We start from the raw sequence: 26498 nt of genomic DNA on the forward strand, positions 1-26498 counted from the left end.
GGCAAGAATTATCAAATTGCTAGAGGACATCAAATGACCTCATCAAATATATTTGAGAATGTGTCAAACTAATCCATGTAAAATATAAAAATTTACTGTGAACAGTTCTGTAGCTAACCATCTGTTTATCTAGTTCCTCCTATATACAATCAAATTTCTTTCAAACAGGAGATCTTACATTGACAGAGTAGATGAGTCCAAATATTTAGCTTAATAGATCTTCACTGTAATTAATAAAATTAATCTTTCACTGAAATGGCATTTGAATTTGTCTGTTTGATCTGCTATTTTGAAAGGTATTCATAATATTTTGTACACTACAAAAAGCATATCTACTTTTATTTGTGTTTCAAGCAGCTGGCCTGTGTATGCAATCATAGATGAGAATTTTTAAAATTTTTTATTACAATTTACTCACTTTGTATCCCAGCTGTAGCCCCTCCCTTATCCCCTCCCAATCCAGCCTTCCTTTTCTCTTCTCCTCCCATGCCCCTTCTCAATTCCACTGATAGGGGAGGTCATGGATCAAAGATCTCAACATAAAACTGGACACACTAAATCTGTTGGAAGAAAAAGAGGGGAAGAACCTTGAACTCATTGGCATAGGAGACAACTTCCCGAAAGGAACACCAACAGCACAGGCTCTAAGATCGACAATTAATAAACAAGAAATGTTTAAATAGGGGTATCATAATTTGATTTTTTTTCAAAGTTTGAGATAAAATCCAGCACTTTGGTCATGCTAAGTAAGCACTTTGTCAATCAATCAGCTATCTACCCCAGCCCTCTTGATGTATCTTGTCAGGTTTTGATTCATTAATAAGAGAAAGCAAGTGTCTTAAAAACACACTTTAGAAGTGCCAAGGTTTAAACACGTGCAATTCTAGTATGTGCGCTGAACTTTTCTGGAAATATATTTACCCTAGATGACATTTCAGGATCAAAGTTTAAATTGGCTATTCTGTAGGACTGTATGATGATGGAACTGTTGTCTAAAGAGAGTGAAGGTCCCTGAGATGATGGGGCTGGATTATTTGCTGATGTATGTTATGAGGTGGCAAATGTGTCTGTAAGAATGTGTCTGCTTCTGTTCTTCTTTCCACCATAGGTGGTAGGCACCATCCAGCAAAGCAAGGGGGAGCTGCTTCTATTGAATGAACTCACACTTTGCAACATAGTGATAAATCATCCATAAAGTAACTGAATACCTAAGCCATGATGAGTGCTTCTTGACAGTACTTAAGCTTCACATAAAAGTAGTTCAGTCCGACTTAGAAGTTAACTCATGTTTTACTTTTTATGGAAAAAAAATGTGTTCGATAAATTAAATTATATTTTATTAGAAATCCACACCAGAACTACATCTGAATGTACAAAACTGACATACATGTAAAACTAGAATACAAACTTCTCTTTACAAATAATTAGCTTTGGGAACTATGCATGATGGTGTTTAATGTCAAAAGATGTCTAGGTAATGCTTGTTATCATAGCCAAACTATTGTTAAAGTTATTTTTGAGGCATAAAATGAAATGTTTCTCTGATATCTGGATATTTGTTTTTTGTTTTCTTTTTTTTTTTATTTCAAATATTATCATACACCATGATATTCCCTTGGTTGTCAGGAGATGGCGCTGTGGGTTTTAAATCTCAGAGCTAACAACCCCAAATCGCCGCTGAACATTTAGTTTCCCTATTTCTGGTCAGACCTTAAAAGTATCCACCATTTTTGTTCGAATTACTTTAAACATTTTCCCTAATGTTTTTCACCATAATAAAGATAAGATTTCGGAGGAGAGACTCCTATAACAGGACAAATAAGTCCGTTACGGTCCCTGAGGAAAACATCCACTTTTTTTTTTTTTTTTTTTTGTCTAAAGTAAGAAAGGGGACCGTGAATTCTTTGTGAACTCTTTCCGCTTGTTTCAGCCACGTAGCTTAGATAGTCCTCTGGGTTTTGGCACGCAGCATATTTCTATCTTGTCACGCAGACTACCTGACGTTGAAGGTCCCCCGAATTGAGAACCTCCCAACAAGGGGCTTGAGTTGGCTTGTATGGGTTCTGGAAATACCACTTTTGGAGGCTTGGGGTTTCTCTCCGATATCTATTCATATTTAAACAACTGCACCACCAGAGACTAGAGAGGAACAAACTCCTTTGTCTAGACTAGATTAAGAGGAAGAACTCCGTGGGTGAAGTTTGTAGCAAACCCCAACTCTTCCAAGGATCCGAAAATCCCGGGAATTGGGAACCACGTGTAATTGGGAGGTTGAGACCGGTCCAGTGCTACCAGAAATGTGCCAGCTCAGGTCCTGGTCCCCGCTTCCTCCTGGCGGGTTCCCTTCAACCCGGATGGTGCAATGCACCTGCAGAGCCGGTCTTTCTAAGAGCTTTGGAAGAGGCGGAGAAAATACTGAGGGCAAAAGGATGCAAGAAACTTTACCCCAGGACTGGATGAACTTGACTCTGTGCCACTGAGATCTCAAAAGACCAGGGGGAGGCATGATCCTTGAGCAGACCCAGGAACAAAGCGGAGCCAAACACTGCAGGATAGAGAAACCAAAGGCAACTTCAAGGTCAAGGTGTCTCTTCCTGGGGCTGGAGGACTGCCAAGAGAGCCTTGGCCTAAAGGGATGGGGGTGCTGACTTCGTATCACTGGACTCGTCAGCACAGGGACAATTTGTCAGAAAGGGTCCCTGGGGGCTCAGTGGTTGTTGATAGACAGGACTTTCAAGGGCGGGGTGGGGGTGGGGCTGGAGGCATCCCCCAGTCTGTCATATTGTTCCCATAGGTCTTACAGAATTTGCTGTACCCCCCAGAGTGGTTCCAACCTAAAGTTTATGATTTTTTTCCCTCAACTTTGTTTTTTATTTTTCAAAGTGTTCTGAAATAGATAAATTGAAACACCCAGACAGCCACAGCCAGACTTCTCCTGGCTGCTTAATTTATATAAGCCATAAAGTTATCATAGATGCAGAAATACCACTGCGAAATTCCTAGCATCCCACTTTAAAGGTAGAGTGAGTTCCATTATGATTCTGCTTGAGCTATTTCCAAATCCAAACAAACATTAGAATGATATTTAAGAAATATAAGTTTAACTTACAGATTACTTGGATCCGCAACTCCCCTTGCCCCCCCCCCCCCACACACACACACTAATTCCAATGCGGTGATGCTTGCTGCTGAATATTTTAACCTCCTTTGGTGGCTTTCGGAGTGTTTCATCCAACAATAATAAAATGTGTTTATCTTTATGAGAATGCTCTGATGTGTATAGATTTGGCATCCAACACTGCCAAAAATGCACCCTTTTCTGATGTGTTGGCCAAGGAGCTTCTCTGAGCCAACCAGTCCAAACTCAGGGATGCTCAGGAACTGTTTTCCCTGAGTGGCCCCAGCTGTCCCCCTGCTGCCTGCACTCTCTAAAGAACCTGTCCCTTGGTTCCCTGGTTTTCAAAACTCCCTTCGGATAAACTGCAAAACAGAGGGGGGGGGAGTGTCTACAGATGCTTCAAGATAGGTGGTTATGCCTTGATCAGGGGATCAAGCCCTGCTTGATCCTCCAACTTCCTCCAACTCTCCTTAGATGAAAACTCTGCTTTGGACTTCTTCAATTTTGCAAATTGCCGGTTGCTCTAACAGCGCAGGCCTTTCCTCTAACACTTCCTACAGGATCAAATTTTAAAATTTCTAGAGTTTCCGCAGTCAGAGGCCCTGGAGAGAGCTGCTGACTTTACCCTCCCCTGGGCCAGAACCCCTGCTGCCTGATTCCACACAAAGTCAAAGGAAGTTAAGGCAGTGCCTCGGGTTGGTGATGATTACACCGGGTAACAAGACATCGGGCAGATGTGTTTTCATTGCCCTGTAAGATAAATGCAGTGTTAAGTGCCTGACAACTTCCCAGAAGCAATCAGCAAAAGTTTACGAGTGCATAAACCTGGAAGACCATTCCCCGACGGTGGTTATAAGGCCCGCGTTTAGAGCTTCCATAAATTCTCTGGCCATTTCCCCAGCACAACTTTTCTGCCACTATTAAACAGCCACCTCCTTCCGGGAGCCTGGGGAGATTTTCTCCAACATCGGAAGAGGTGTGTGGCTACTTCGTAGGGGAATAAAGTTGAGCAAAACTTTCTTGTAGAGCTTTGAATGGCTGAAGGGCATCAGAGGTGGGACTAAGGGAACGGGGAAACTCATCATGCGATAGCCAATATCTATGAAAAAAACAAAACAGGTTGGGGGGACTTGCTGTGTAAAGCTGGTGACATATTTGCCACTGTCGGCGTTTTTTGTTTGTTTGTTTGTTTGTTTTAATCTCCCTGCCCGTCTTGGATGCCACTCTGAAAGATACAGGACAGCCGAGTTAGAGCTACTGTAAGCTGGTCCTCACTACATCCTATGCTCTTTAAAAACCTTTTCAAGAACCCGATGGAATCTGGGCAGCCCGAGGAAAGTTCCAGAGAACAAGTAAAATACACCGGAGAACGAAATTAGATTTAGGGAAGACTTTTAGCCACTCTGCCCAGAACCAGCACGGTGCTAGCCTCCATCCTTTTGTTAGTAGCCTGATAAGATCCTATTATCAGCCAGTTTATAGAGACCGTTCTTTATGATCCCTCTGAAAACAAAACTGGTAATTGACAAACAATAACACTAGTGCGTCTTTAGCTTCCTAAAGGGACACTTTAACAGCTGCTAGGAACAGAAGAGGGAAAGAGGAAGCCGCAAGCCAGAGCCGCAAGGGAGGCACCGCCCTGCACCAAAGCTGCCTTGGTTCACAGCTATACGTGAGCAGGCCTTCTGCTCACAGCCAGGATCTCAGGCAATAGAGCTTCAGTTGGTCCGCTGGTTCTCAGTGTTTGGGTTCCCATACAGCTGAAGGAACACCCTAACAGAAGACCTGATCGGGGTTTCTTTCCTTTAGCAGCTGCAACTCAGGCAATCATTCTGGAAAAGTAGAACTAGGCTTGCTTCCATCCTTTCCAGGTGACAGTGCTGACATTTCCCTGTTGCCCTCATGCTTCCTGTATGAAATAAGGTGCCCAACTGTTTTGATATTACTATTCAAAAACAGATTCTGCAGTGAACCTCATTTGTGAATCTATTACAGAGATTAATAGATTATTTCTCCCCTTTCAACTAATTCTCAGTGGGGAAATTTAACCATATGGTAAGGAGAGAATTAGAATTTCATCACATTAGAGCAAAATATAATGAAAAGAGTCCAACACCTGGGGCCAACTCTGAAAGCCACAATTAAAAGGTTTTTAATGAAACCAGAGAAACCCCAGACTGCACAGCCCTCAGTAATTCTGCCTCATAAGAAAGGCTTACTGGAGATGTTGGGGAATATTGTTTTTACTTATAAGGATGAAAACTAGTTGCTAAAAAACCATGTGCTTCGAAAGATCGAACTCAGAAGCACGAACTCAGAAGCACCGTCTCCATTCGGAGAGCACTTGTGTTCATAATTCTGCCTCGAACTAACCCTCCAGGAACAGCCCAGATGGATCCAGATGTCCCCAAATGGCTTCCGAGTGGCGGCGATACATTTGCAGCTAAATAATTATGCAGGAATGCCCCCACTTGGTGTGTGAGAGGATTCGACTGACTCTTGACGCTCACTCTTGCGAAGTAACTGGATTTAAATCTTGATGAAAGTTTGAGACTACTTCTTTTTTTTCTTCTGTCCACGAAGCAGCGCGTTCTGTCACCACCACTTTAACAGTGTGTGAGGACTCTGCAAACGTCTTCTCCGCCCCCCTCCCTTCGAATTTTAAATCAAACGGGCTATGTATGCAACTTGATTATCATCTGGGTGCTTTAATTTTTTTAATTTTTAATTTTTCTCATCCGTGTAGGATGTGGTGTGAGGGAAAGTCATGGTGGGAGAAAAATCTGGATTCGCTCTTGGTTTGCTTTGCATACTAGCTGAAGATCTAGGGTAAATTCTAGGCAAGCCAGGAGGGACCGATCTAACCCATCCCCCCCCCCACACACACACACCCCAACCACCCCAGGTCCCATCTCCAAATGCAGACGCGTTCTGAACAGGGCGGAATGTAATAATCTCCGGTGAGGGTAACTGCGCAAGCTGAAACAGCAGTGGCGAGTGAGGGCTAGTGAGAGGTGGTGTGCAGTCGGGGGCGGGTGGGGGAGTCTGCTTTGCACCGAACTCCCAGCCTCTACCGCCAATCTACAATTTGCTGAAGGAGCAAAGAACATCCTGGGCTCTAAGTAGGGCTTTTAGTGTGCTCATTGATGAGTGAAAGTCGCCACACATGTCAAGCTAAAGGCAGTTGTTGGGTTACTAACAGGACCCAGCGCCTTGCAAACATATGCGCTAAGCTGTGTATACAGATGGCAGGCAGAATAATGGAGCAGGCGCCTTTTATAAAGCTCTGGCTGCTGCCTGTCTTCAGACCTGGGAAATGAAACTATTCAGACTCGAGGCCAGATAGCGCCTGCGATTGTTTGTTACCGTTTTAATCCTATTAATTAAAACGTTAACCTGATTGGGTAGAAAGCGCTGTCCCAACAGGCGAGTCTTCTTCATAATAACCTACTCAGAGATAATGATGTAAAAGACTCCCCCGTCTGTGGCGGCGACTGGTTGATGGGTCCGGAAATCTCTTGAAGGTGAATCCAAGCAAGATAAACGGTGCAGAGAGGAGGCGCCGGGCTGGACTCAGAGCGGCAGCAGCTCCACTCCCTCCGCAACCACCCTCCCAACATGAGGGGCCGCGGCCCATGGTGAGCCCCAGCAGCCAGCACCGTCGGCTGGAGACGAAGAAAAAGAAGAAGAGGAGGCGGCGAGCGCGGGGGAAGGCGAAAAAGAAAAAGAAAGAAGGGGACAGGGCTGCTGGCAGCGCGGGGACCTACGCGCGCAGCAGCTCCGGAGCCCGGCTGGCGCGCGTCCGTGCGGCCGCCTGACTCCCGAGCCCAGCGGCGGCCGGCCGGGGCTTCGCGGCGGGCCGGGCCGATGGAGCGCGGGCTGCACCTCGGCACGGCGGCCGCGAGCGAAGACGACCTCTTCCTGCACAAGAGCCTAGGCGCCTCGACCGCCAAGCGCCTGGAGGCGGCTTTCCGCTCCACGCCCCCAGGCATGGACCTGTCCCTGGCTCCCCCGTCCCGTGAACGCCCAGCACCATCTTCGTCGCCCCTGGGCTGCTTCGAGCCCGCTGACCCCGAAGGGGCCGGGCTCCTGCTGCCGCCGCCCGGAGGAGGAAGCGGCGCGGGCGGTGGTGGGGTGAGTGTCCCCGGGCTGCTAGTGGGCTCGGCGGGCGTCGGGGGCGACCCGAGCCTGGGCAGCTTGCCGGCGGGGGCTGCCCTGTGCCTCAAGTACGGCGAGGGCGCTGGCCGCGGCTCCGTGGCAGAGAGCAGCGGCGGCGAGCAGAGCCCCGACGACGACAGCGACGGCCGCTGCGAGCTAGTGCTGCGAGCCGGGGCCCCCGACCCGCGGGCATCCCCGGGAGCAGGGGGTGGCGGCTCCAAGGTGGTCGAGGGCTGTTCCAACGCCCACCTGCACGGCAGTTCCGGCCTCCCCTCGGGGGGCCCTACGGGAGGCGGCGGGGGAAGCGGCGGCGGCGGCGGCGGCGGCAGCAGCAGCAAGAAATCCAAAGAGCAGAAGGCGCTGCGCCTCAACATCAACGCCCGTGAGCGCCGTAGGATGCACGACCTGAACGACGCGCTGGACGAGCTGCGCGCGGTCATCCCGTACGCGCACAGCCCCTCGGTGCGGAAGCTCTCCAAGATCGCCACGCTGCTCCTTGCCAAGAACTACATCCTCATGCAGGCGCAGGCCCTGGAGGAGATGCGGCGCTTAGTCGCCTACCTCAACCAAGGCCAGGCCATCTCGGCCGCCTCTCTGCCCAGCTCAGCTGCTGCTGCTGCCGCGGCCGCTGCCCTGCACCCTGCTCTCGGAGCCTACGAGCAGGCGGCCGGCTACCCGTTCAGTGCCGGGCTGCCGCCGACCGCTTCCTGCCCCGAGAAGTGCGCTCTCTTCAACAGCGTCTCATCCAGCCTCTGCAAACAGTGCACGGAGAAGCCTTAAACACCCCTTCCCTCGAAAACCTCGAGACCGACCCCAAAGCTACAGGAAAGCAGAAGCTGCTCTCCTCATCCCCTTTATTTTGGTCCTCTCCTAGTTGCGAAACACTTGCAGGGCAAACAAAGCAGAGGCAGGAACTGAGAAGTATCAGAGACAAACCGGACTTTCAGCCTTGGCGTGCTCGGAATCTCGGTCTTTGGGGTGGGGAGGGAGGGAAGAGGGAGGTTGAGTTGGGATGGAGTGTGGTTGTCTTTTTTTCCCTCAGAAAAGTGGCAACTTTGTGAGCAACCTAGACCTCAGAAAGTACGGTCTTCTTTGAAGGTGAAAAATAAGTTGAAAAGTAGTGCTTGATTATTAGACGTGAAAAGTACTGAATGACAAAATACTAATCCTATTAATAGCTGAGAATTTCTTAAGGGCTAATGGGGAGAGGAGTACAGGCTGAGAGGCTTGGGGACAGAATATTCTTTCAGACAAATCAGAAAGGGCACTCGAAAATAAATTTTGATTCTGAGCCAGGAGAAAAACTTGAAATGTAGACTTATTTAAGTGGAGGGGAAAACAGAGAAAGACGTGTTGCTATGAAAGACTTGTATTTTTTATTTGTCTCTGAACTTAAAATCCTGTGAAAATGCTCAAAGTTTTGGTGAGAGTGATATAAGAAGCAGGCTGTGGCTGAAAGAATTGCATTTAAAATATTTATGTGCACCTTGTTACTTTCTACTCTGCAATGATGGATTAACAGTTCATGGTATTTATTTGTTATTCTTCAGTGATCCACATCAACACTATTTATTATGTGTTATGGTCTTGGGTCTTATGTGCAGATTTTTTAATGCCTCTAAAATTCTGTTTTATATATTAAATTACACTGTGTGCCAAGTGTTTAAAGGTTTATTTGCCAACAAGTATGAAGAGAAATGTTGATGTATCTGAGCTGCTTAGGTTTTTGAAAGGTCACCTGGATATTTTCAGTTGCATCATCCCTGTATTTAAATTGAGCTTTAATAAATTGCTTCAGTCCAAAAATTACAGGAAAGGTGTATTCTTAATTGATGAATGAATTGATCTCTTTTTCAAAAGGGGACCTATTTGCATTCCAAAAGGGAGAAACATCATAGCAATAGATCTTATAAGTAAGAACATGCTAGGCAAATATATTTTCCAGGTTGTGTTGTGCATTTTTAAAAGCCTAATTTAATTGTTTTTAATATAGATGTACATATATAAGTTATTCTAACTGTGATGATTTGTTAAGTTAAAAGACTGGTTTGGTTTGCTTATGGTGTGAAATCTTTTGTTATTTTTTTAAAAAAATATAAAATTTAAAAGAAATGAAATAGAACTAAGGAAGAGCAAGAAGCTATTTACCCAAAGTGAGCTTTTAGTTTTAGTTTGCATGGCTATCTGCCTGCCTTTCCTCCTAAGAAAATCCAGAAAACCTCTTTTTAAATGGAGCCTTGCTATTTTCCACTCCTTACAGATAATACAGATTCAGTTTGTCAGGTTGGATGGTAATTTTTCGGAGTTGTGATGGATCTATCGGTGGTTTTGGATGTGTAAAGAATGAGATATCTATCTATCTATATATCAAATAGGTCGATCAGACTATGACAACTATGTACGACCATTTGTATGTCTATCTATGTCAGAAAGAATCTTTATTAAAATATTTTGATCAAACATTTTATTATGGTGTGCTTTGTAGAAGGAGCAGCCACTCTCTTCTTGGTTATTCTTGCCTGAAAAGTAACAAAAAAGGAAAGGAGTTTCATAAAAAGTGGATCTAAAGTTTTGGCAGTACTGTACAAGTATGAGTAGCCTTAGATTACATGTTTACTTAAAGAAGAGCTGGGGATGGCCATGGAAGGAACAGGTCCAGAATTCCTGATACTTGCATGAACTTACAAGATCAGCGTCTCCTCACAAATCTTTCCCACTTGTATAAAATCTAGACCATGCCGGAAAAGGGAGCAGTAGATTTTCTCAAAGACTTTTAAAATCAGAAGTTCTGCCTCCAAATGCTTGAAGACCAAGGGAAAAGATGAATTTGGATTCTCTGAGCATCAGCTTTATGGTGATCTCATCACATTTTTTTCTGTGACAAAAGAGTCAACTTGATTGAATTATGTAAGTGTAAGTAATGCGATAGAGCCTCCAAAAATTTATTATATTGCTTGTTGATGAGATGTTTGGTGTTTGAACTGTGTTAGGCATAGGCTCTACTAAGGTATGATATATTTGTTTATATTTGGACCTTTGCTCTTGAAATTAGAGCAATTAGAATAAATTAGAAGGTATAATTTGTATGTGGTGGGCATCACAAAGATGGCAGTGCTGATGTGGAGGTAGAAAGGTGAAGAGCTTTCACTGGGCCTACTTACCTAAATGCATTTTGGGAGGAGGGTGGTCTGTGCAGTCTCAGCTCATAAAGATATCCCTAAATGTCATCACACTTATTGGGAGGTGGTTAAGAAACAATGTTTTTTTGCTCCACTTGCCATCAAAGAAGATTAATCAGAACCTGCAACTTTTCAGACAGCATAAGAGCATAAGGCCTTGAAACTCATGCCCTTCAAGTGAGGGAGTGGGGGCAGACAGGAGGAAAAGACCAGGGTAGCCCCCAGGCAGGAGAAGGCCGTCTCTGAGCATTCACCAGACAAAGACTTGGTGCATCTAATTATGATTATTAAAACAATTGCCATGACGATGTGTAATATTATGTTAATTTGAAAACAACTGTGTATGAAAACTGTCGACTACAATACCTAAATTCATTTAATGAAACACATCGTTAAGGCAATTAAACCTCCTGGATGTGATTAAGAAACATAATTACAACACTGTTCTGCACCATAATTGGGTGTCTTTAATCAAGGGGTAAAGTGATCAGCAACACAGCCATTAGTTTGTATTGTTCTGGCCTTGCTGTCCATCATTCTGATAAGGATTTAGCCACAGACACTCCTAGTCAGATTTTTCCTCTTTTGCATGTTATCATTGTAAGGGACACATTTCCTGCAAGATTTACTGCTTAATATTTTGCATTATTAAGAAGACATCCTTGAAATGATTCCTTTACAACCTTTTTACTGTTCAACCATTGTCAGAAAATGGGCAGAATAACAGATCTTGAACTTAAGGAAAAATAAATGCTGGTTTTCCCCTCAGCCTTTAAGCACTCAGCCTCTTTGCTTAGTCCAGAAGAGAGCCCAAATGCAAAGGGAGAGAGGTTGAAAAAAGATATTGAGGACAGAAAATGTCAAAGAAACCGGCGTAACTAAAATGCATCCGAGGCAATGATATTCACTTTCATTTTAATATTTTCAGTCATGTCAATTTTCTTTTCTGACTGGTTAGCATGTGGTTTTAGAAAAGCCATAGGATGTCTGAAAGAACAGGTAAAGAAACTTCAGGTTTACTTCTCTACCTCAACACCAGCCTCTCCGTAAGTTCTCCAGGATCTGCTTCTGATTAAAGAAAAAGGAGGGCAAGAGAAAGTTTGAACCTACCAACACCCCTACTCCAGGCCAGTTTTCTTCTGAGCCCTATTTTCTGACTATTCTGGAGAATTAGCCCTTTCACTGCTGCAACATTTCTGTCCAGGAGGGAAACTTGCATCAGAACTGAAGACTCATCACAAGGGCCTTCGGAGTGCTCTTGGCCAGGAATCCTAACAATGTGGGTATGTGCCAGCCAATAGCTGCCCATCTAAGTGCATGCTGGGGTATCTACCAGACCTTAGGAGCCCTTATCAGGAGCATCCCACCAGCAGATCCTCAGGAGACTGAGGATAAACAGATGAAACTTAGAGTTCTACCTTGTTTGTTCTAGTCTTGTGAGATCTACTTGAATTCTAGCACTAGCCTGACACTGAGTCCTGACAAACCCTTCAACTGTTCAATTACTAAGGTTCCTGCAAGTGAACATCATGGAAAAGTCATCTCTACTTTCTCCTCCCATAGATGTGTAGATGTGTGCACCTGTATGAATAAAACAGGTGCGTGCACACACACACACACACACACACACACACACACCGTGGGGGGGGGAGTAGGAGGGGACTGCAGTGTTCTTTCTTTGCACTTTCCAACTAAGCAACCCTTCCAAGATCTTGTGTTGTCCAGGAAATTTTTCTTGCAATCACACCCATTTCCTTCTCTTAGCCTACAACCCACTAGAGAAAACTCAGGTTACCAGATTTCCTTTTGGATCCAGTTTTAGCATGTGACACTGGAACCAAACCTTTCTACCTGCCTAGTGACCCGACCCAGCATGAGTGGCAGTGACTGTTGCAATGTAATGACTTATGAAAGATATAATCATGTGTTAAATTGAATCCTCCGTTTAACTGTTAATGGTGTGCTCTGGGCACATTTACGTATTAAATGCTGTGGTAACTAATTACCTCTAGGAAAAAAGATAATACTCTTCCCAGACTTTGAAAAATAATGATGAGAGTTCACTTCCAGGCTTGCAGCACATTGTGGTGGCTCTGCCTGGCAGAGCAAGGGAGCCAGTGGAGACCCTGAAGATCTGAAGTTATACTTGTTCCAGTGAAGAGGGAGGTAATGAACCCTGGTAAGGGAGGTTTCCAAGTTTCTTGTTCCAACCTTTAATGAAAATGAGATTCAGCCTGGGGATGTAGGGGTGACAGGGAGACTGAAGAACTCAATAGTGCCTCTACACAAAATCAAATAGTAAAACCTAAACACCAGAAACATAAAAGCACTTTATTTTAACCAAAATGCAGATTTTATAACAGTTAACGTTTTTGTTGTTGTGAGTACAAATATAATAATAATGATGATAATAATAATGATAATTGATAATAATAATAATGTGCTCCATGCCTGCCTATGCCTCTGGATTAATGAAATCAGTGAATTGCAGACTGATTTAATCTCAGCCTTGAAGCCAAACATGGGCACGGAAAGACATAAAACTAAGAGGTAGTAAAGTCAATTTTGAAGCACAAACACCTTTCAGAGTTCTTTTCTCTCAAACAGCTCTGATTTTTCTGACCAATTAGTGTGTATTCTGCAGGCTCTAGACTGCGCAGGACAAGCAGGAGTCTGGTCCAACCCAGGTCCCAGGCAAGCCCTACTGCAAGTCACAACCTCAGCCAGAAACAGGAGTAGGCTTTTCCGGAGCAGGATGGTGTAGAAACTGAACCACATCGGTGGTAGGAGCACCAAAAGAGCCATTCTAACTCTGAGCCTCCCAAAAGGGTGGAGAGCTCTGTTGCTGAGCGAACTTTACCCCCAAGCTTCCCAAAGCCTGGCATTTCCTGCCCATCCCGCAGACCAACTGTGACCCTACTTTAGTTTCCTGGGACACAAAGAAAACTTAAGGAATTTGCCTAGAATTCTTCTCCCAGGTGTTGCTAGATCCCGCAGCACCTTGCACTCCAGATCCAGGGCCATCCTTTTAAGGCACACCTCCTGCAATTGGCCAGCCTTAGGAGTTCTGAGAATGTGCCCTAACTGTAAGCCTGGAGGAAGTTTTATTTACTTCCTTATTAGGACGAGAAAACTATTCTCCCTTCCCTTTTCTGGAGATTTATGTGGATTCAGTTCTGTCACCTTTTCTGAATTAGTGGTATTGGTCTTAATATTTTTCTGGATTGTCTCAAAATGAGAGGGGGGATGGGGGGAAAGGGAGAAGGAAGGAGGAGGCCAGAGCTAGTTTACTGTCTCCCTTTCCTGGCATGCTCTCTTGTTCAGCAACTTAGAAATACAGATTAGACAGCACTGGGAGGGAAATTTGTGGTCTGGAAAAAGAAAGATGATTTTAAACACTGACCACTACTCCAAGCCCAAACCTACTAAGGATGTCACCTTATATGTCACCAGGACGCTTTGATGGAAATTTGACTTTAATTATGCTCAATAAGATATCAACTCCTTCCGAGCTTGAGAAAGGGTTAATTCTCTCTCAAAGACCATAGCTGTCCTTGTCTTTTCAACCTGATTCACAGATGCAATAAAAAATGAAGCAAATTTATGATCTGTTTCAAGCATTTTATTGCTGTATTTTTAAATTCATATATGCACATATAAGAACTATGATCTGTGAATAATTTGAAATGCTATAGTAGAATGATACATTTTAGATAAAACATAACCATATCTTTATATAATTATCTCAGATTAAAATAAAAAAGAAAAATAGATTTCTAATGTGGATCAAACTGAAAAACTAATGACAGCCATAAACTGCTAACCAACCATAAATTAACATCTTCATCAAACGTTAAAGTGGTATCAGTGGTTATATAAAGCAATTATTATTTCTCCTTTTAACTTTTGGAATAAAATCCAGATATGTTTGTAGGATCTATTATTTATAAATGCTTCTCACTCTTAAAGATTCATTTGTACTAGGAGAATAGTTACAACTCAAACCTGCCAAGCTAATAGAGGTGTTTAGGGACAAGAGTATAGATCTCAACATAAAGGTGCTTTATGATTCTATTTCATTTTATACATTTACTCAACTCTGGCAATAAATTTAGTACAAGGATTTTTCTGTTAAATATCCTTATGTGTTCTTTGAAGAGAAAACATTCTACTCCTTCAGGTGGTGGTGGATTATGTACCTAAGTAGTTAAAATGCAAAATCAATCGTGCATTGTCTGTTCCAGTAAATGCAGCTAAATTTACTATGTATTGTCTCTCTGCAGTATTACATTCAAAATCAGGGGCCAGGAAGAGCCTGTGCCCTTCATTGCAGACATCGATGAGAAGAAATGACTTTCCTAACCAGGCCTCCACAAGAGCACAAAGAGCCCTGAAAGAGAAAAGGTCATTCATCTACAGAATGCTGTTTACATCAGCAAGTGGGGTCCACTGATATTTGAGTCTATACAACTGTAATTTTCTTATGCAGAACCAGAAGGTATACATATATTTAAGGTGTAAGTGTCTCAAAGGAGGGGAATTTTAAAAATCTATAATTGGTCAACAAACTGAGATCTTTGAGCAATTAAAATTTACTTTTTATGAAAATCAAACTATTATATAGATAGTGGGCAATGAAGTGTCAAACAAGTTATATCTGTGACTCAGTTAGTGTTTGTGACCTCTTGCCCTATAGAAGAGCTATGAATGGTCACTATCAAGGGTCAAAGGTTAATGAAAATGTTCACTAGTCCAAAAGTCCTTTCTTAGTTTTAACTTTTTGAAAAATTGTTTAGTCTAGTTTCTTCCTTGAAGGTGAAAATAAATTTTATAACTTTTCAGTAGAGTTATTTCAAAATAACTTTATTTAAAATAATTTCAATGATGAATCATGAGATAGTAATACCTGTTTTTTCCTTTCTCTACTTGACATATATATATATATATATATATATATATATATATTCTTAATTTGTAACTTTCTGTTATAGATACAAATAGATAATGATTTTATCTCTAAGGAATCATTTCCTGTGTAGTCTGCAATGTAGTTTTTTCTTATATCAACTACCCTTTAGAATCTGCCATAACCATAAAATGTTTTTTATCCAGTCCTACTCTGAATAGAAAATAAACATTATTATTTATATGATCTTACTAATTCCAGAAAGCTATTTACATTTTAATGTAGTTTAGTAAGTGTTCTATAGAGTACAAATAAAAGTCAAGGTAGTTTTTACAGAATGTCCATTTAATTTCCTTTTGTGGAATGAGGAGTGTTGGACCAACCAGTTGCAAGGGACCAGGTGCACCTTCTCCAACAGCTGGCTTCTGTTCCCTGCTAAAAGGAGCATGGACATCTCCTAGTATACTTCTATCAGAATCCCTCCAACCATAGTGTTCCTAAAAAAAATATCAGTTGCTCCAGTGCAACACTGTAGCAAGTTACCACAAGAGGCTCATTTCATTCTCAGCAATGCCATTCTGTTATAGGCTTTGTTTAGCATTTGCATTTTAATGTATGAATAATTTGAATTCTCTCCAAATATTACTCAGCTTCCTTTATTATCTGTTTAGCAGTTAAGAAAGCTGCAGAAGACAAAGCCTAGGGAGACTGAGATTTCCTTGTCGTTCCTCATTCTTATACACCCCTTTTCCACAGACTAGCAGGTGTTAACAGTGGTAGCCCAGCCAGGCCAGCATTACAGATTTAGTGACCTTTCCTGGATCTGTTTTTATCCCACATACACACAAAATTAAAAAGTACCAAAAGATAATCCAAACACTATGTTTTTGTTTGTTTGTTTGTTTCCTTGTTTGTTTGTTTTTGGAAGAGCATCAGAAGACCAGGACAAATATATAAGGAAGGTGAGGGATGAATTTGGATTATTCACATAACATAAGCAGTTCTCAAAAAAAAAACCGCTTTTTATAACCAAATGTTTATAACCAATTTACTCCTAATAGAATATACTCCTAATGAGATATAAACATTCAGCTTTGATTTAAAGGATGATTTTTTACTTTAATTTAAATAACATTAACTATTTCATTTGTAAAATATTTGAATCTACAACATTTATTTAAGATAATTTACTTTTTTATAAATCTGTATGTATCTTTTAATAATCAAAATAGTAAGCAAATGAATAGACAATAGTTAATATTTTAGAACATTTCAGTCTAAATACATTTTGAAACGTAACTGTTGATAAATTTTTACCTATTCAGAAGTGTGTGATTTAATTTTTCATGAATTAAACGTAATCTATTCTAGGAAATTTAATATACATTTAAGCTGAAAAGCAAAGCTCATTGGTAACTGATCTAACACTGTAAGAGTAAGTAATGATTGCTTTAGGCAAATGATACAGTTTTATAACTTTGCTCACTATAACGCAAAGCAGTGCTGCAAAGAGAGTAATCCTGCATACTAAACTTTTATCTAATTGAGTAATTTGAGTATGAATATCTAATATGGAAGTAAACCTAATATGCAAGTAAACCTCAGTTTGCAACACTGGCAAACAATATATTAAAAGTGCACATAGTTAGGTTACAAAGTGAATAAACTGTAATTAATAAAAAATATTTTTAAAAGTGCACTTTTTTAAAGGCTGGAAATTATGATTTACACAGCATAGTGACTTGTTAAATTCTAAAATTAAAGTCTGAGTACCGTGGTCTTTAAGAAATTCTAAGATTATACTGTTAAATGAGAAGCTGTTTAAAGGAAGTATTATCCAGATCACTTTTTATGATTAAAATAAGCACAAATAAACAGTGGATATTTGAATTATGAGTATCACCTGGATAGTGACCCAAGATCTGATGACAAACTGCAGCTGGTACAGCAGCAGTCACAGGAAAGCCAGCTAAGGAGATGAAAATGTCAGTAAAGCTTGCTTGTCAGCATGCCTTATTTAGTAAAAGTTAGCTCGAAGGATCTCCACAGAGCATTTAACCTCTGCTAGCCAATCAAATATCAAAATAAATTTAAAAAGAAAACTTTATTATTTACAAGCAAACCAACAACAGATAAGTTATTTGTATGTTGTTTTCTCCAATAAAGTGGGTAATCATAAAGGAGAAGGTTAATATATTGAATGGTATCATAACTAACCAGTGAAAATCCTCAGTAAATATCCAATCAAATAGATGAATGAGAAAACAATAACTATAAAATATCCCTGTATTAAACATATGACCTACTATTGTAGAACCTTTCTAAAACATAAGCACACATACATATAAAATATTGTTTGATAGTGTTATCCTATAATGATTCAACAACAAGCCCACGGTACACCATGGAAAGAGGAATAACATGCTTCACTCAGTGCCAGGAGTAAGTTACCTCTTTGGAGTTGCTAGTCATTGAGGTCACATAGACTACAAACATTACGGATTATTGCCAATGTTCTTGGCTACCATAGAAAATATGACAGTAAGATTTTATTTCTAAAGACATTGTATAATTGAGTACAAGGGCATGGGGAAACCAAGCTGGTACTGACCTGGAAACTTCATCCCTACTTGATAGCTTTCATAGTGTTGGAAGATGCTATGAATGTTACCACAGAAAAATCTGCTCATCGACTTATCCAGCTGTGAACCCTATGAGCTACAATAATGAATGGTCTGATAAGATATGCTCATGGTTACAATAGTGGCACAAACATTATGGCACTAACCAATGTTATGATTACATTTGAGGCCCACTTGTGAAGTTCTACCCATATATAAATGCATTTCTCAACCCTCACCAAGGAAACTTATTTTTTCCAGTAAATTGTGATTGTCACAGAAACCCCACCTTGTCAAGGTTCAGAGAATAGCAGATTGTAGCATGACTGACCTGAAGAAACATCTAAGTGGAGGTTCTAGGTTATATCCATACATGGTCCTTGGTTGAACGTCAGTCTCAGAAAAGACCCTGTGCCCAGATATATTTGGTCCTTGTGGAGCTCCTATCCTTTCCCCATCAGACTAACTCCCCTTCTTTCTTATGATTCCCTGTACTCTGCCAAAGGTTTGGTCATGAGTCTTTGCTTTGAAAACACTGCTAGTTAGAGTCTTTCAGATGCGCTCAGTAGACTCCTGTCATACGTTCAATGCACATCCCATCTGTCTTTCTAAATGAGGATTGATCATCTTACCCCATGTCTGCTCAGCAGTAACCAATTGGTTTCCCAAAGTGAGGGGAACAAGGACTATTTCTAACAGGAACTCAATGACTGGCTCTTTGGTCTCCCCACCCCCAAAGGGAGGAGCAGTCCTGTTAGGCCACAGAGGAGGGCTTTGCAGCCAGTCCTGAAGATACCTGATAAAACAGGATCAGATGAATGGGGAGGAGGTCCCCCCTATCAGTGGACTTGGAAAGGGGCACGGTGGAGATGAGGGAGGGAGGGAGGGACTGGGAGGGAATGAGGGATTGGGACACGGCTGGGATATAGAGTTAATAAAATGTAACTGATAAAAATAAAAAAATAAAATAAAAAAAAAGAAACATCTATATTACATCCCCTCCTCCCAAGACTTCATCTCAAGGATGATTGCAGAAGAACAGACAGAAAGATTGTGAGATCCAGAAGTAGTCCAGGACTACGAGAAAACAGTGTTTACTGGGCATAGCAGTGTAGTTGAAGATAGGAACCACAGGGGCCTGTCAGAATGTACACAGCCTATGGGAGATGGTAATAAATTTCCACCCCTACCTAAGGAGCAACTGGAAATTCATATCTGCTGGGAAAAGAGAAGTGAGTTCTCTTTAAGTATGTGGCCCTTAGCGGATCAAACAGGTTCCAGTGCAACCACACATCCAAGAGTATAAGGGCAGTACAAATTGTAACTGATGGGAGGAAAAAAAAAAAAGAAAAAGAAACAAAGTTGGGCAGGAAGGGAAGGGGAATGCATCTGGGAGGAGTTGGGGGAAGGGGATGAATACAATCAAAACAACTGCACAAAAATTTCAAAGAACTAAGTTTCATTTTTGTTTAAGTGTATGTGCTTGTGCCTGCTTATATGAATGCCACGTGTGTGTGGGTGTTCATAGAGGCCAGAAAAGGGTATTGGATCCCCTAGAGATGGACTTATAAGCTGCCTACTGTGGGTGCTAAGACCCAAACTCAGTTCTTTGGGTGCACCACATGCTCTTCCCTGCTGAGCCAACTCTCTTGCCCACAAAGAAATTTTTAAAAGACAAAAAGTTGCTGAAGTATCTCTGTTAAACTTTGCAATTTTGTTTTCAATATAAGTTTCACATGTGTTGGTGATAACAACACATAACCAGCTAGAACCCATGACCTTTGTTTTATGAGAAATGAGGTTTCACAAGGTAGTCCAAGAACTTAGGCTCCTCCTACTTAAGCCTCCCAAAGGCTGGAGTAGCAGGTATGTGCCTTGCTTCTCTCTGTTTCATAAAATCTTTCTTCAACCATTTTATTTATTTAAAGACTGCATATACACCTTTGTAGTAAGGAGAAATTAGAGTACAACAGCTTCTTGTGGTTTTTCTCTTTGGCAACCTCATGAAAGTACACTGCTTGTTGAATTTTACAACATAGAAAGGTTCTCCATCTAGACTTTAAAGCAGACCAATATTGAAATACAACTTGGATGGAAACAAAACTGTGTTTTATGGCGGGCAAAAGACAAAGTCTAGAGCTCACCATGGCATAATCATGCATGTGTGTACATGTACATATGTGTGAAAATGTGTGTGTATGGGGGGGTATCAAATCCAAGACCCCTGCACAAAGTCAGTAATTTTCAGAGTCAACATACTTGCTGGATGGATTAGAAACCTTTCTCTACAAGAGCAGGATTAGACATATTTGTATGACTTAATTTGTTTCTGGTTCAAACAAACAACTAACAAATAGACAAAACCAATAATTCCTGATCATAGTTTTTAAGTACCTCCTTTGATCTCAGCACCTACTAGGCATATCTTTGTGTGCTCAAGGCCAGCCATGAACATGTATTGAGTTCCTAGACATTTGAAGCTATATAATAAGGCCCTGTCTCACAACAAAACAAGTAAAAGAGCAAACGTGCAACAAAACAACAAATACCCCTTAACAAAACACCCTTATCTGCAGGGTTTTATTTAAGGCTGGAATTCACAGTTCCTAAGCAATGTATCATGTCCCCTCTCAAATACTCCAACTGATCACTCCCAGTAATCAGAACTAAACAGAAACAAAATCAAAGGCAAATTATACTTGGAAGAATGAGCATTAAATTCGTATCAGAAACATTTTTCAAAGGTAAAATTCCAAGGGATGTTGTCTCAGAAGAACTGAAGGGAAAGGGGACTATAGCGTAACAGCCATAAAACACCAGAGGGCTAAAGATGGCAGGTGCAGAATAAAACCATGCTTAATATGGCTAAAGGAATGTAGAGGAATAGTGAAAGTAGATTAAAGGAACAAGATATTACAAAATTTGGTCAGGTAGAAATGAAGAACAATGAATTGTCAAACTGAAAAATGCAATCACTAAACTCAGAAATTCCATGAGGTAGAAGACTTAAACGCTGAGATGTTAGAGGCTCAAAATCGGCCACAGAGACTCTCAAAAGGAAGAGGGTCAGTGGGTCTGATCATGAAACATAACACATAGGCTTTAATTTTGAGAGAATGAAAACTGTCACGGAATTGTATGGAGGAGGAGGTAGAGGTGGTTAGAGACAGCATTTGAATAAAGACAATGTGGAATATACATATGATGAAATATTGTTAGTCTCAAATAAATCTTGTAATTTGTAACAACACAGATTTAGAGAACATAGATTTAGTGAAGTAAAACCTAGCATAAATAGTCCGTTACTACATATTCTACCTTATGTATTATTTTTTATTTTTTTATTTTTTAACCTTTTCTTTTAAATTAAATTTTATTTTATTAATTACACTTTATTCACTTTGTGTCCCCCCTTAGCCGCTCCTTTCTCCCCTCCAGGTCCCACCCTCCCTCCCCTTTCTTCATGCATGCCCCTCCAAAGTCCACTGATAGGGGAGGTCCTCCTCTCCTTCCTTCTGTTCTTAGTCTATCAAATCTCATCAGGAGTGGCTGCATTGTCATTTTCTGTGGCCTGGTAAGGTTGCTCCCCACTCAAGTGGAGGTGATCAAAGAGCAGGCCAATCAGATTATATCAGAGGCAGTCCCTCTTCTCATTACTATGTAACCCACTTGGACACTAAACTGCCATGGGCTACATCTGTGCAGGGGTTCTAGGTTATCCTCATGCCTGGTACTTGGTTGGAGTATGAGTCTCTGGGAAGACCCCTGTGTTCCAATTATCTGGTTCTGTTGCTCTCCTTGTGGGGTTCCTGTCCTCTCCAGATCTTACTATTTCCCACTTTTTACATAAGATTCCATGCAGTTGACCATAAGTCTCAGCATCTGCTTTGATAGTCTACAGGGCAGAGCCTTAACTTGGTACAACCTAGAGTGTCTGGGAAGGGGGAACCTCAAAGGAACGATAGCCTTCATTACATGCCTGTGGCCATGTCTATGAGTGATTGCCTTAATTGATGATTAATGTGGCAGAGTCCATCTCCTGAGGACAGTGCCATTTTCTGGGCTCATGGACCTGGGCTGTATAAGAAAACTAGTGAGTGGGTAAGCCACTGTGCCGCATCTCTCTGTTGTTTATGTATCAGGTTTCTACCTTGAGTTCTGGCCCTGATTTCCTCAATGACAGACTGTGATTTGGAAAGATGTCCCTCAATAAACTGTTTTCTCCTTAAGTTACTGTTGGTCACAATATTTTTGTCATAGCAACAGAGAAGCAATCTAGAATATATATGAAATACAAAATAACCAAACTTATCAAAGCACAGGGTGAATGGTGATTGCAGAGGCTGAGGAAAGTGTAGGAGAAATGACCAAAAAGTACAAAATCTTATCCAGGATGAATATGTTCTTTTTTTGGGGATTTGGGAAGGGTTCCAGTACATTGCTTCATGAAAATATTTAATAACTAAGCACAGTACAGTTAAAGTTGCTAAGAGAATATATCTAAAATGCTCTTACAACAAAAGTGAGTTAATTCAATAATTTGAGTTGGTTTAATCATTCCACATCCTTTTCATAAGTCATAACCTCACTTTGTTTTCTGTGAATTTGTATAACCATAAAAGGTCACTCTGCATTTTTATAATTTGTTTTATTTTTGTTTTATGTGTTTTGACTGTCTATGGCTGTATGAGGGTGGCAGACCCCCTGGAACAGGTTACAGATAGTTGTGAGCTGCCATGTGGGTGCTCGGAAATGAACCCCAGTCTAATAGAAGAGCAGCCAGTGCTCTTAACCATTGAACCGTCTCTCCAGAGCTCATTTTGCAGATTTTGAAAAAGGCAATAAGACTGAGAGTAAAAACCATCTCAATCAAACAGAAACAGAATTCATAAGAGTATACAAGCAGCAAGCAGCATTCAAAGAGCCTATGCTCGAGGAAGGAGAAAAGAAATGCCACTATGTATTTACCGTGTGTAATAACATTTCAGAGTGCTATTTTAAATAATTTCCTTTATAACAATAATAGAAAATTTCCAAAGCATTAGAATTTCTAATTAATGCAGCATGAATTAATCTGGCTTAATTATTTGCCCTGTGAGTTTGTATTTTTCTATCACCATTTATGTCAAATGTTAATCACTGGGAAATTTGATAATAGAAATCTTTTAATCATTGGTATAGGTTATATTGTGTCACATAAAATTATTTTGAATACTTTAATTTGATAGTTTAAAATAATACAACTAACCTTCAAGTCCAGAAAGTTGTAAATAAATAATACTACCTAACTTCTCATTTTATAGAAATGGAAACATTTAGTAAAGGGTTCATTGCAGCATTAGATAACACAGTTTATACTAAAGACCAACACTACCATCAATGCTGTAATGACTTCAACATTTCCCTGCATACTAAACCTAATACTAATGTCTAGAGCAAGTGCTGAATATATAATAGGCTCTGTGTTTTCTTACACATTAAATTTTAACAATATCTAACTTGAGCATGAGAGGTCTTACATAACAGGAAATTTTGTCCTGTTGAACTGTAGAATACAAAGTTATAAAGAGTATTTATCGGATGACTAGATATTGAAGGAAAATCGGAACATTTAATCTATTGCAAACTCATTTAATGCAAAGGTAACCTGGTGATATAGACATTATTGATATTATACTTGAAGGGAACATTTTCACACAGTGAAACTTATGGGATTTAATTTCTCTTCTCTGGAAATTTGGAAAACTTCAGACTGTCCATCGATGGCACACTTTTTGGCAGTACATAAAGCCATATTAGAGTATTTCAGTAATTAAAAAAATACCCTGGGCCAAATTTATTACTGGAAAACTACAATCACTGAAAATGATAAAAATCACAGTAGGTACAAAGTTTAAAACATTATTTTTAACTTATCCTGAAATGATTGTCATAGTCATTTTTTATGCCACCGCCCTACTTTATTTTATGACAGGTTTTGTGACCAAGGACAAACTGGATAGATCTAAAACCAAATATAAATTTGCCATTTTCAAACATACAAACACAATAGTCATATTAATGTGAAAGAAACAAGCAACAGAGGTCAGCACACACAGCCTCACTCTGTTTCTTGCCACCCTTTCAATTTCTCCAAGATTTTGCCTTGTACCTAAATGAAACATCAGAGTCAGGATGCTGAACACCGAACAACAAACGGCTGTACTTTAGTCCTATGGGTGTCTTGTCAATTATTTCTAAATCAAAATAAGTTAAAAATATAACCAATAATAGCTTCATTTCATAAACTGCAAAATATCGGCCCGGACATTTGCTGGTTCCAAATCCAAATGGCATAATGTAATACTTCAGCTTTTTCCCTCCTTTGAAAAAGGTCGTTTTCTTCTTACCATCTTCCAGGAAACGATTAAACCGAAATTCCTATGAAGAATAATAGACATTGTTAAAAATTAAAAAAAAATTAGTATTCATTATCTGCACAGAATACTTTTCTTGTTTTTTCAAAATTTTTTAGTTTTTTAATTTTTTTAATATTAGTTACAGTTTATTAACTTTGTATCCCAGTTGTATTCTGCTCCTTCATTTGCAGGCAAATGGTGAGGCCTAGAAAAGATCATCCTGAGTGAGGTATCCCAAAAGCAGAAAGACACATATGGTATAAACTCACTTATATAGACCTATAAGATAGGATAAACATAATGAAATCTATACACCTAGAGAAGATAAACAAGAAGAGGACCCTGGGTAAGATGATCAATCATCACTTAGAAAGACAAATGGGATGGACATTGGATGTAGGGGAAAACAAGTAACAGGACAGGAGCCTACCACAGAGGGCCTCTGAAAGGCTCTTCCTAGCAGTGTATCAAAGCAGATACTAAGACTCATAACCAAACCTTTGGCATAGTGCAGGGAATCATAAGAAAGAAGGGGGAGGTAATATGACCTGGAGAGGACAAGAGCTCTACAAGGACCAAATATATCTGGGCACAGGGGTCTTTTATGGGACTGTATCTCCAACCACGGACCATGTATGGATATAACCTAAAACCTCTGCTTGGATGTAGCCCATGATAGCTCAGTATCTAAGTGGGTACCCTAGTAAGGGGAAGAGGGACTATTTCTGACATGAACTCAATGGTGGGCTCTTTGACCTTCACCCCTCCCCCGAAGGAGGAGCAGCCCTGCAAGGCTACAGAGGAGGATTTTGCTGCCAGTCTTGAAGATACCTGATAAACCAGGGTCAGATGAAAGGGGAGGAGGACCTCCCCTATCAGTGGACTTGGAAAAATTAAAGTTTACATGAACTACTTTGAGTTAAGTCCATTGGATTGCTTTTTGTCTGAGAATATACATGAAGGAGTAAAACTTGAATTCACAAAAGTCATGAGCAAACTTTGAAAAAAATTCAAATATTACAAGTAACACCTATATCCAAATACCTATACCACTTCTCATCTCTGTTGACATTTCTCTTGTCTTTTCTTACTTAGTATTCGGTGATGTCACTAAATATTGAAGGCTGGGAAATTAATAGAGAAAAGAATTTTCTTTTGGTTCATGATTCTTGAGTTCAAACATTCTAAGAACCTGGTGTTGATGGGCCTTCTGATGTTCCTCAATGGGAAACCACATGGCAAGTTGATGCACTTGGAAAATGAAAAACCGGAGAGTCAGTCTCTTGCTATAATAATGAACTTTTCTGGTGTCCAGTGTAGTTTCAAGAAAGTGATAACTAACATGGCAAAGGCCTTACTCATAGCAACCCAACCTCCTGTTAAATTCTCATCTCCCATCAACAACAAAATTGCATTCAGATAAAGGGATGAGTTTTGGAGAGGACACACAATGGTCAAGTTAATGTGATTGCACTGAGTTTTCCAAGCTCATCTATGTTCATTTCTGTACTCTCTTGAGTATATATACATATACTGTTGATATGTCAATTATGGATAGAAAGGGTCTCCTATACTGCTGTCATAGCTACTATGAATCTTAGCAGCCAGTTTGCTATTAATTTTTCCTCCGAACTAGCTACTGGTGGATGAGTACCATGAATTTAGGATTCAGGATTTATGATTGGATTAAGTAAAGACAAAATAATAAGATATTTTAAAAACCCAAGAAAAAAACCTAAGCTATAAAATAGATTTTGCTTTTTATTATGTTAATGCAAACTTTTTCTATGATATTTCTCTGCTTGGGTAAATTCTAGGTATAAGGCATTTCTGACATATTTCCATAAATAAGTTATAATGCTTGTTACAGAAATTTGCCAAACAGGTTTATTTAGGATAGCCAGTCTTCATTTTGCCATGCTGCCAAAATGGCCCAGTTCAACTCTCACTTCAATGTTTAAGACTACTGAGAAACCATATTTTAGTCCATTGTGAATTAAACTTTCAAATAAATTAATGCACATGAGTTGAATTAAAATGGCCAATTATTTCTAATAGTTGGAGCTCATTAGATATACTCAACCACTCCTTTTCCATAAACTATATGAAGTCAAATTT

General features: G+C 40.5%; 2 protein-coding genes across 2 annotated transcripts in view; one reads left to right on the top strand and one right to left on the bottom strand.

The window, feature by feature from the left end:
* Window positions 1–6031: 6031 nt before the first annotated feature.
* Bhlhe22 (basic helix-loop-helix family member e22) lies at window positions 6032–9738 on the top strand. The gene has a single exon (XM_021628397.2). It carries the CDS (start codon window positions 6986–6988, stop codon window positions 8054–8056), a length of 1071 nt encoding a protein of 356 aa, XP_021484072.1. The 5' UTR covers window positions 6032–6985; the 3' UTR covers window positions 8057–9738.
* A 3027-nt stretch (window positions 9739–12765) lies between these two features.
* LOC110543711 (cytochrome P450 7B1) overlaps window positions 12766–26498 on the bottom strand; it is a 198607-nt gene continuing 184874 nt past the window's right edge. The window contains exon 6 of the mRNA XM_060385739.1: window positions 12766–24402. Coding sequence (XP_060241722.1) covers window positions 24106–24402 — 297 coding nt within the window. The 3' untranslated portion in view covers window positions 12766–24105. The remainder of the gene's footprint in view (window positions 24403–26498) is intronic.

Source organism: Meriones unguiculatus, chromosome 6 (assembly GCF_030254825.1).
Source record: "Meriones unguiculatus strain TT.TT164.6M chromosome 6, Bangor_MerUng_6.1, whole genome shotgun sequence".
In the NCBI taxonomy this organism is placed as follows: Eukaryota; Metazoa; Chordata; class Mammalia; order Rodentia; family Muridae; genus Meriones; species Meriones unguiculatus.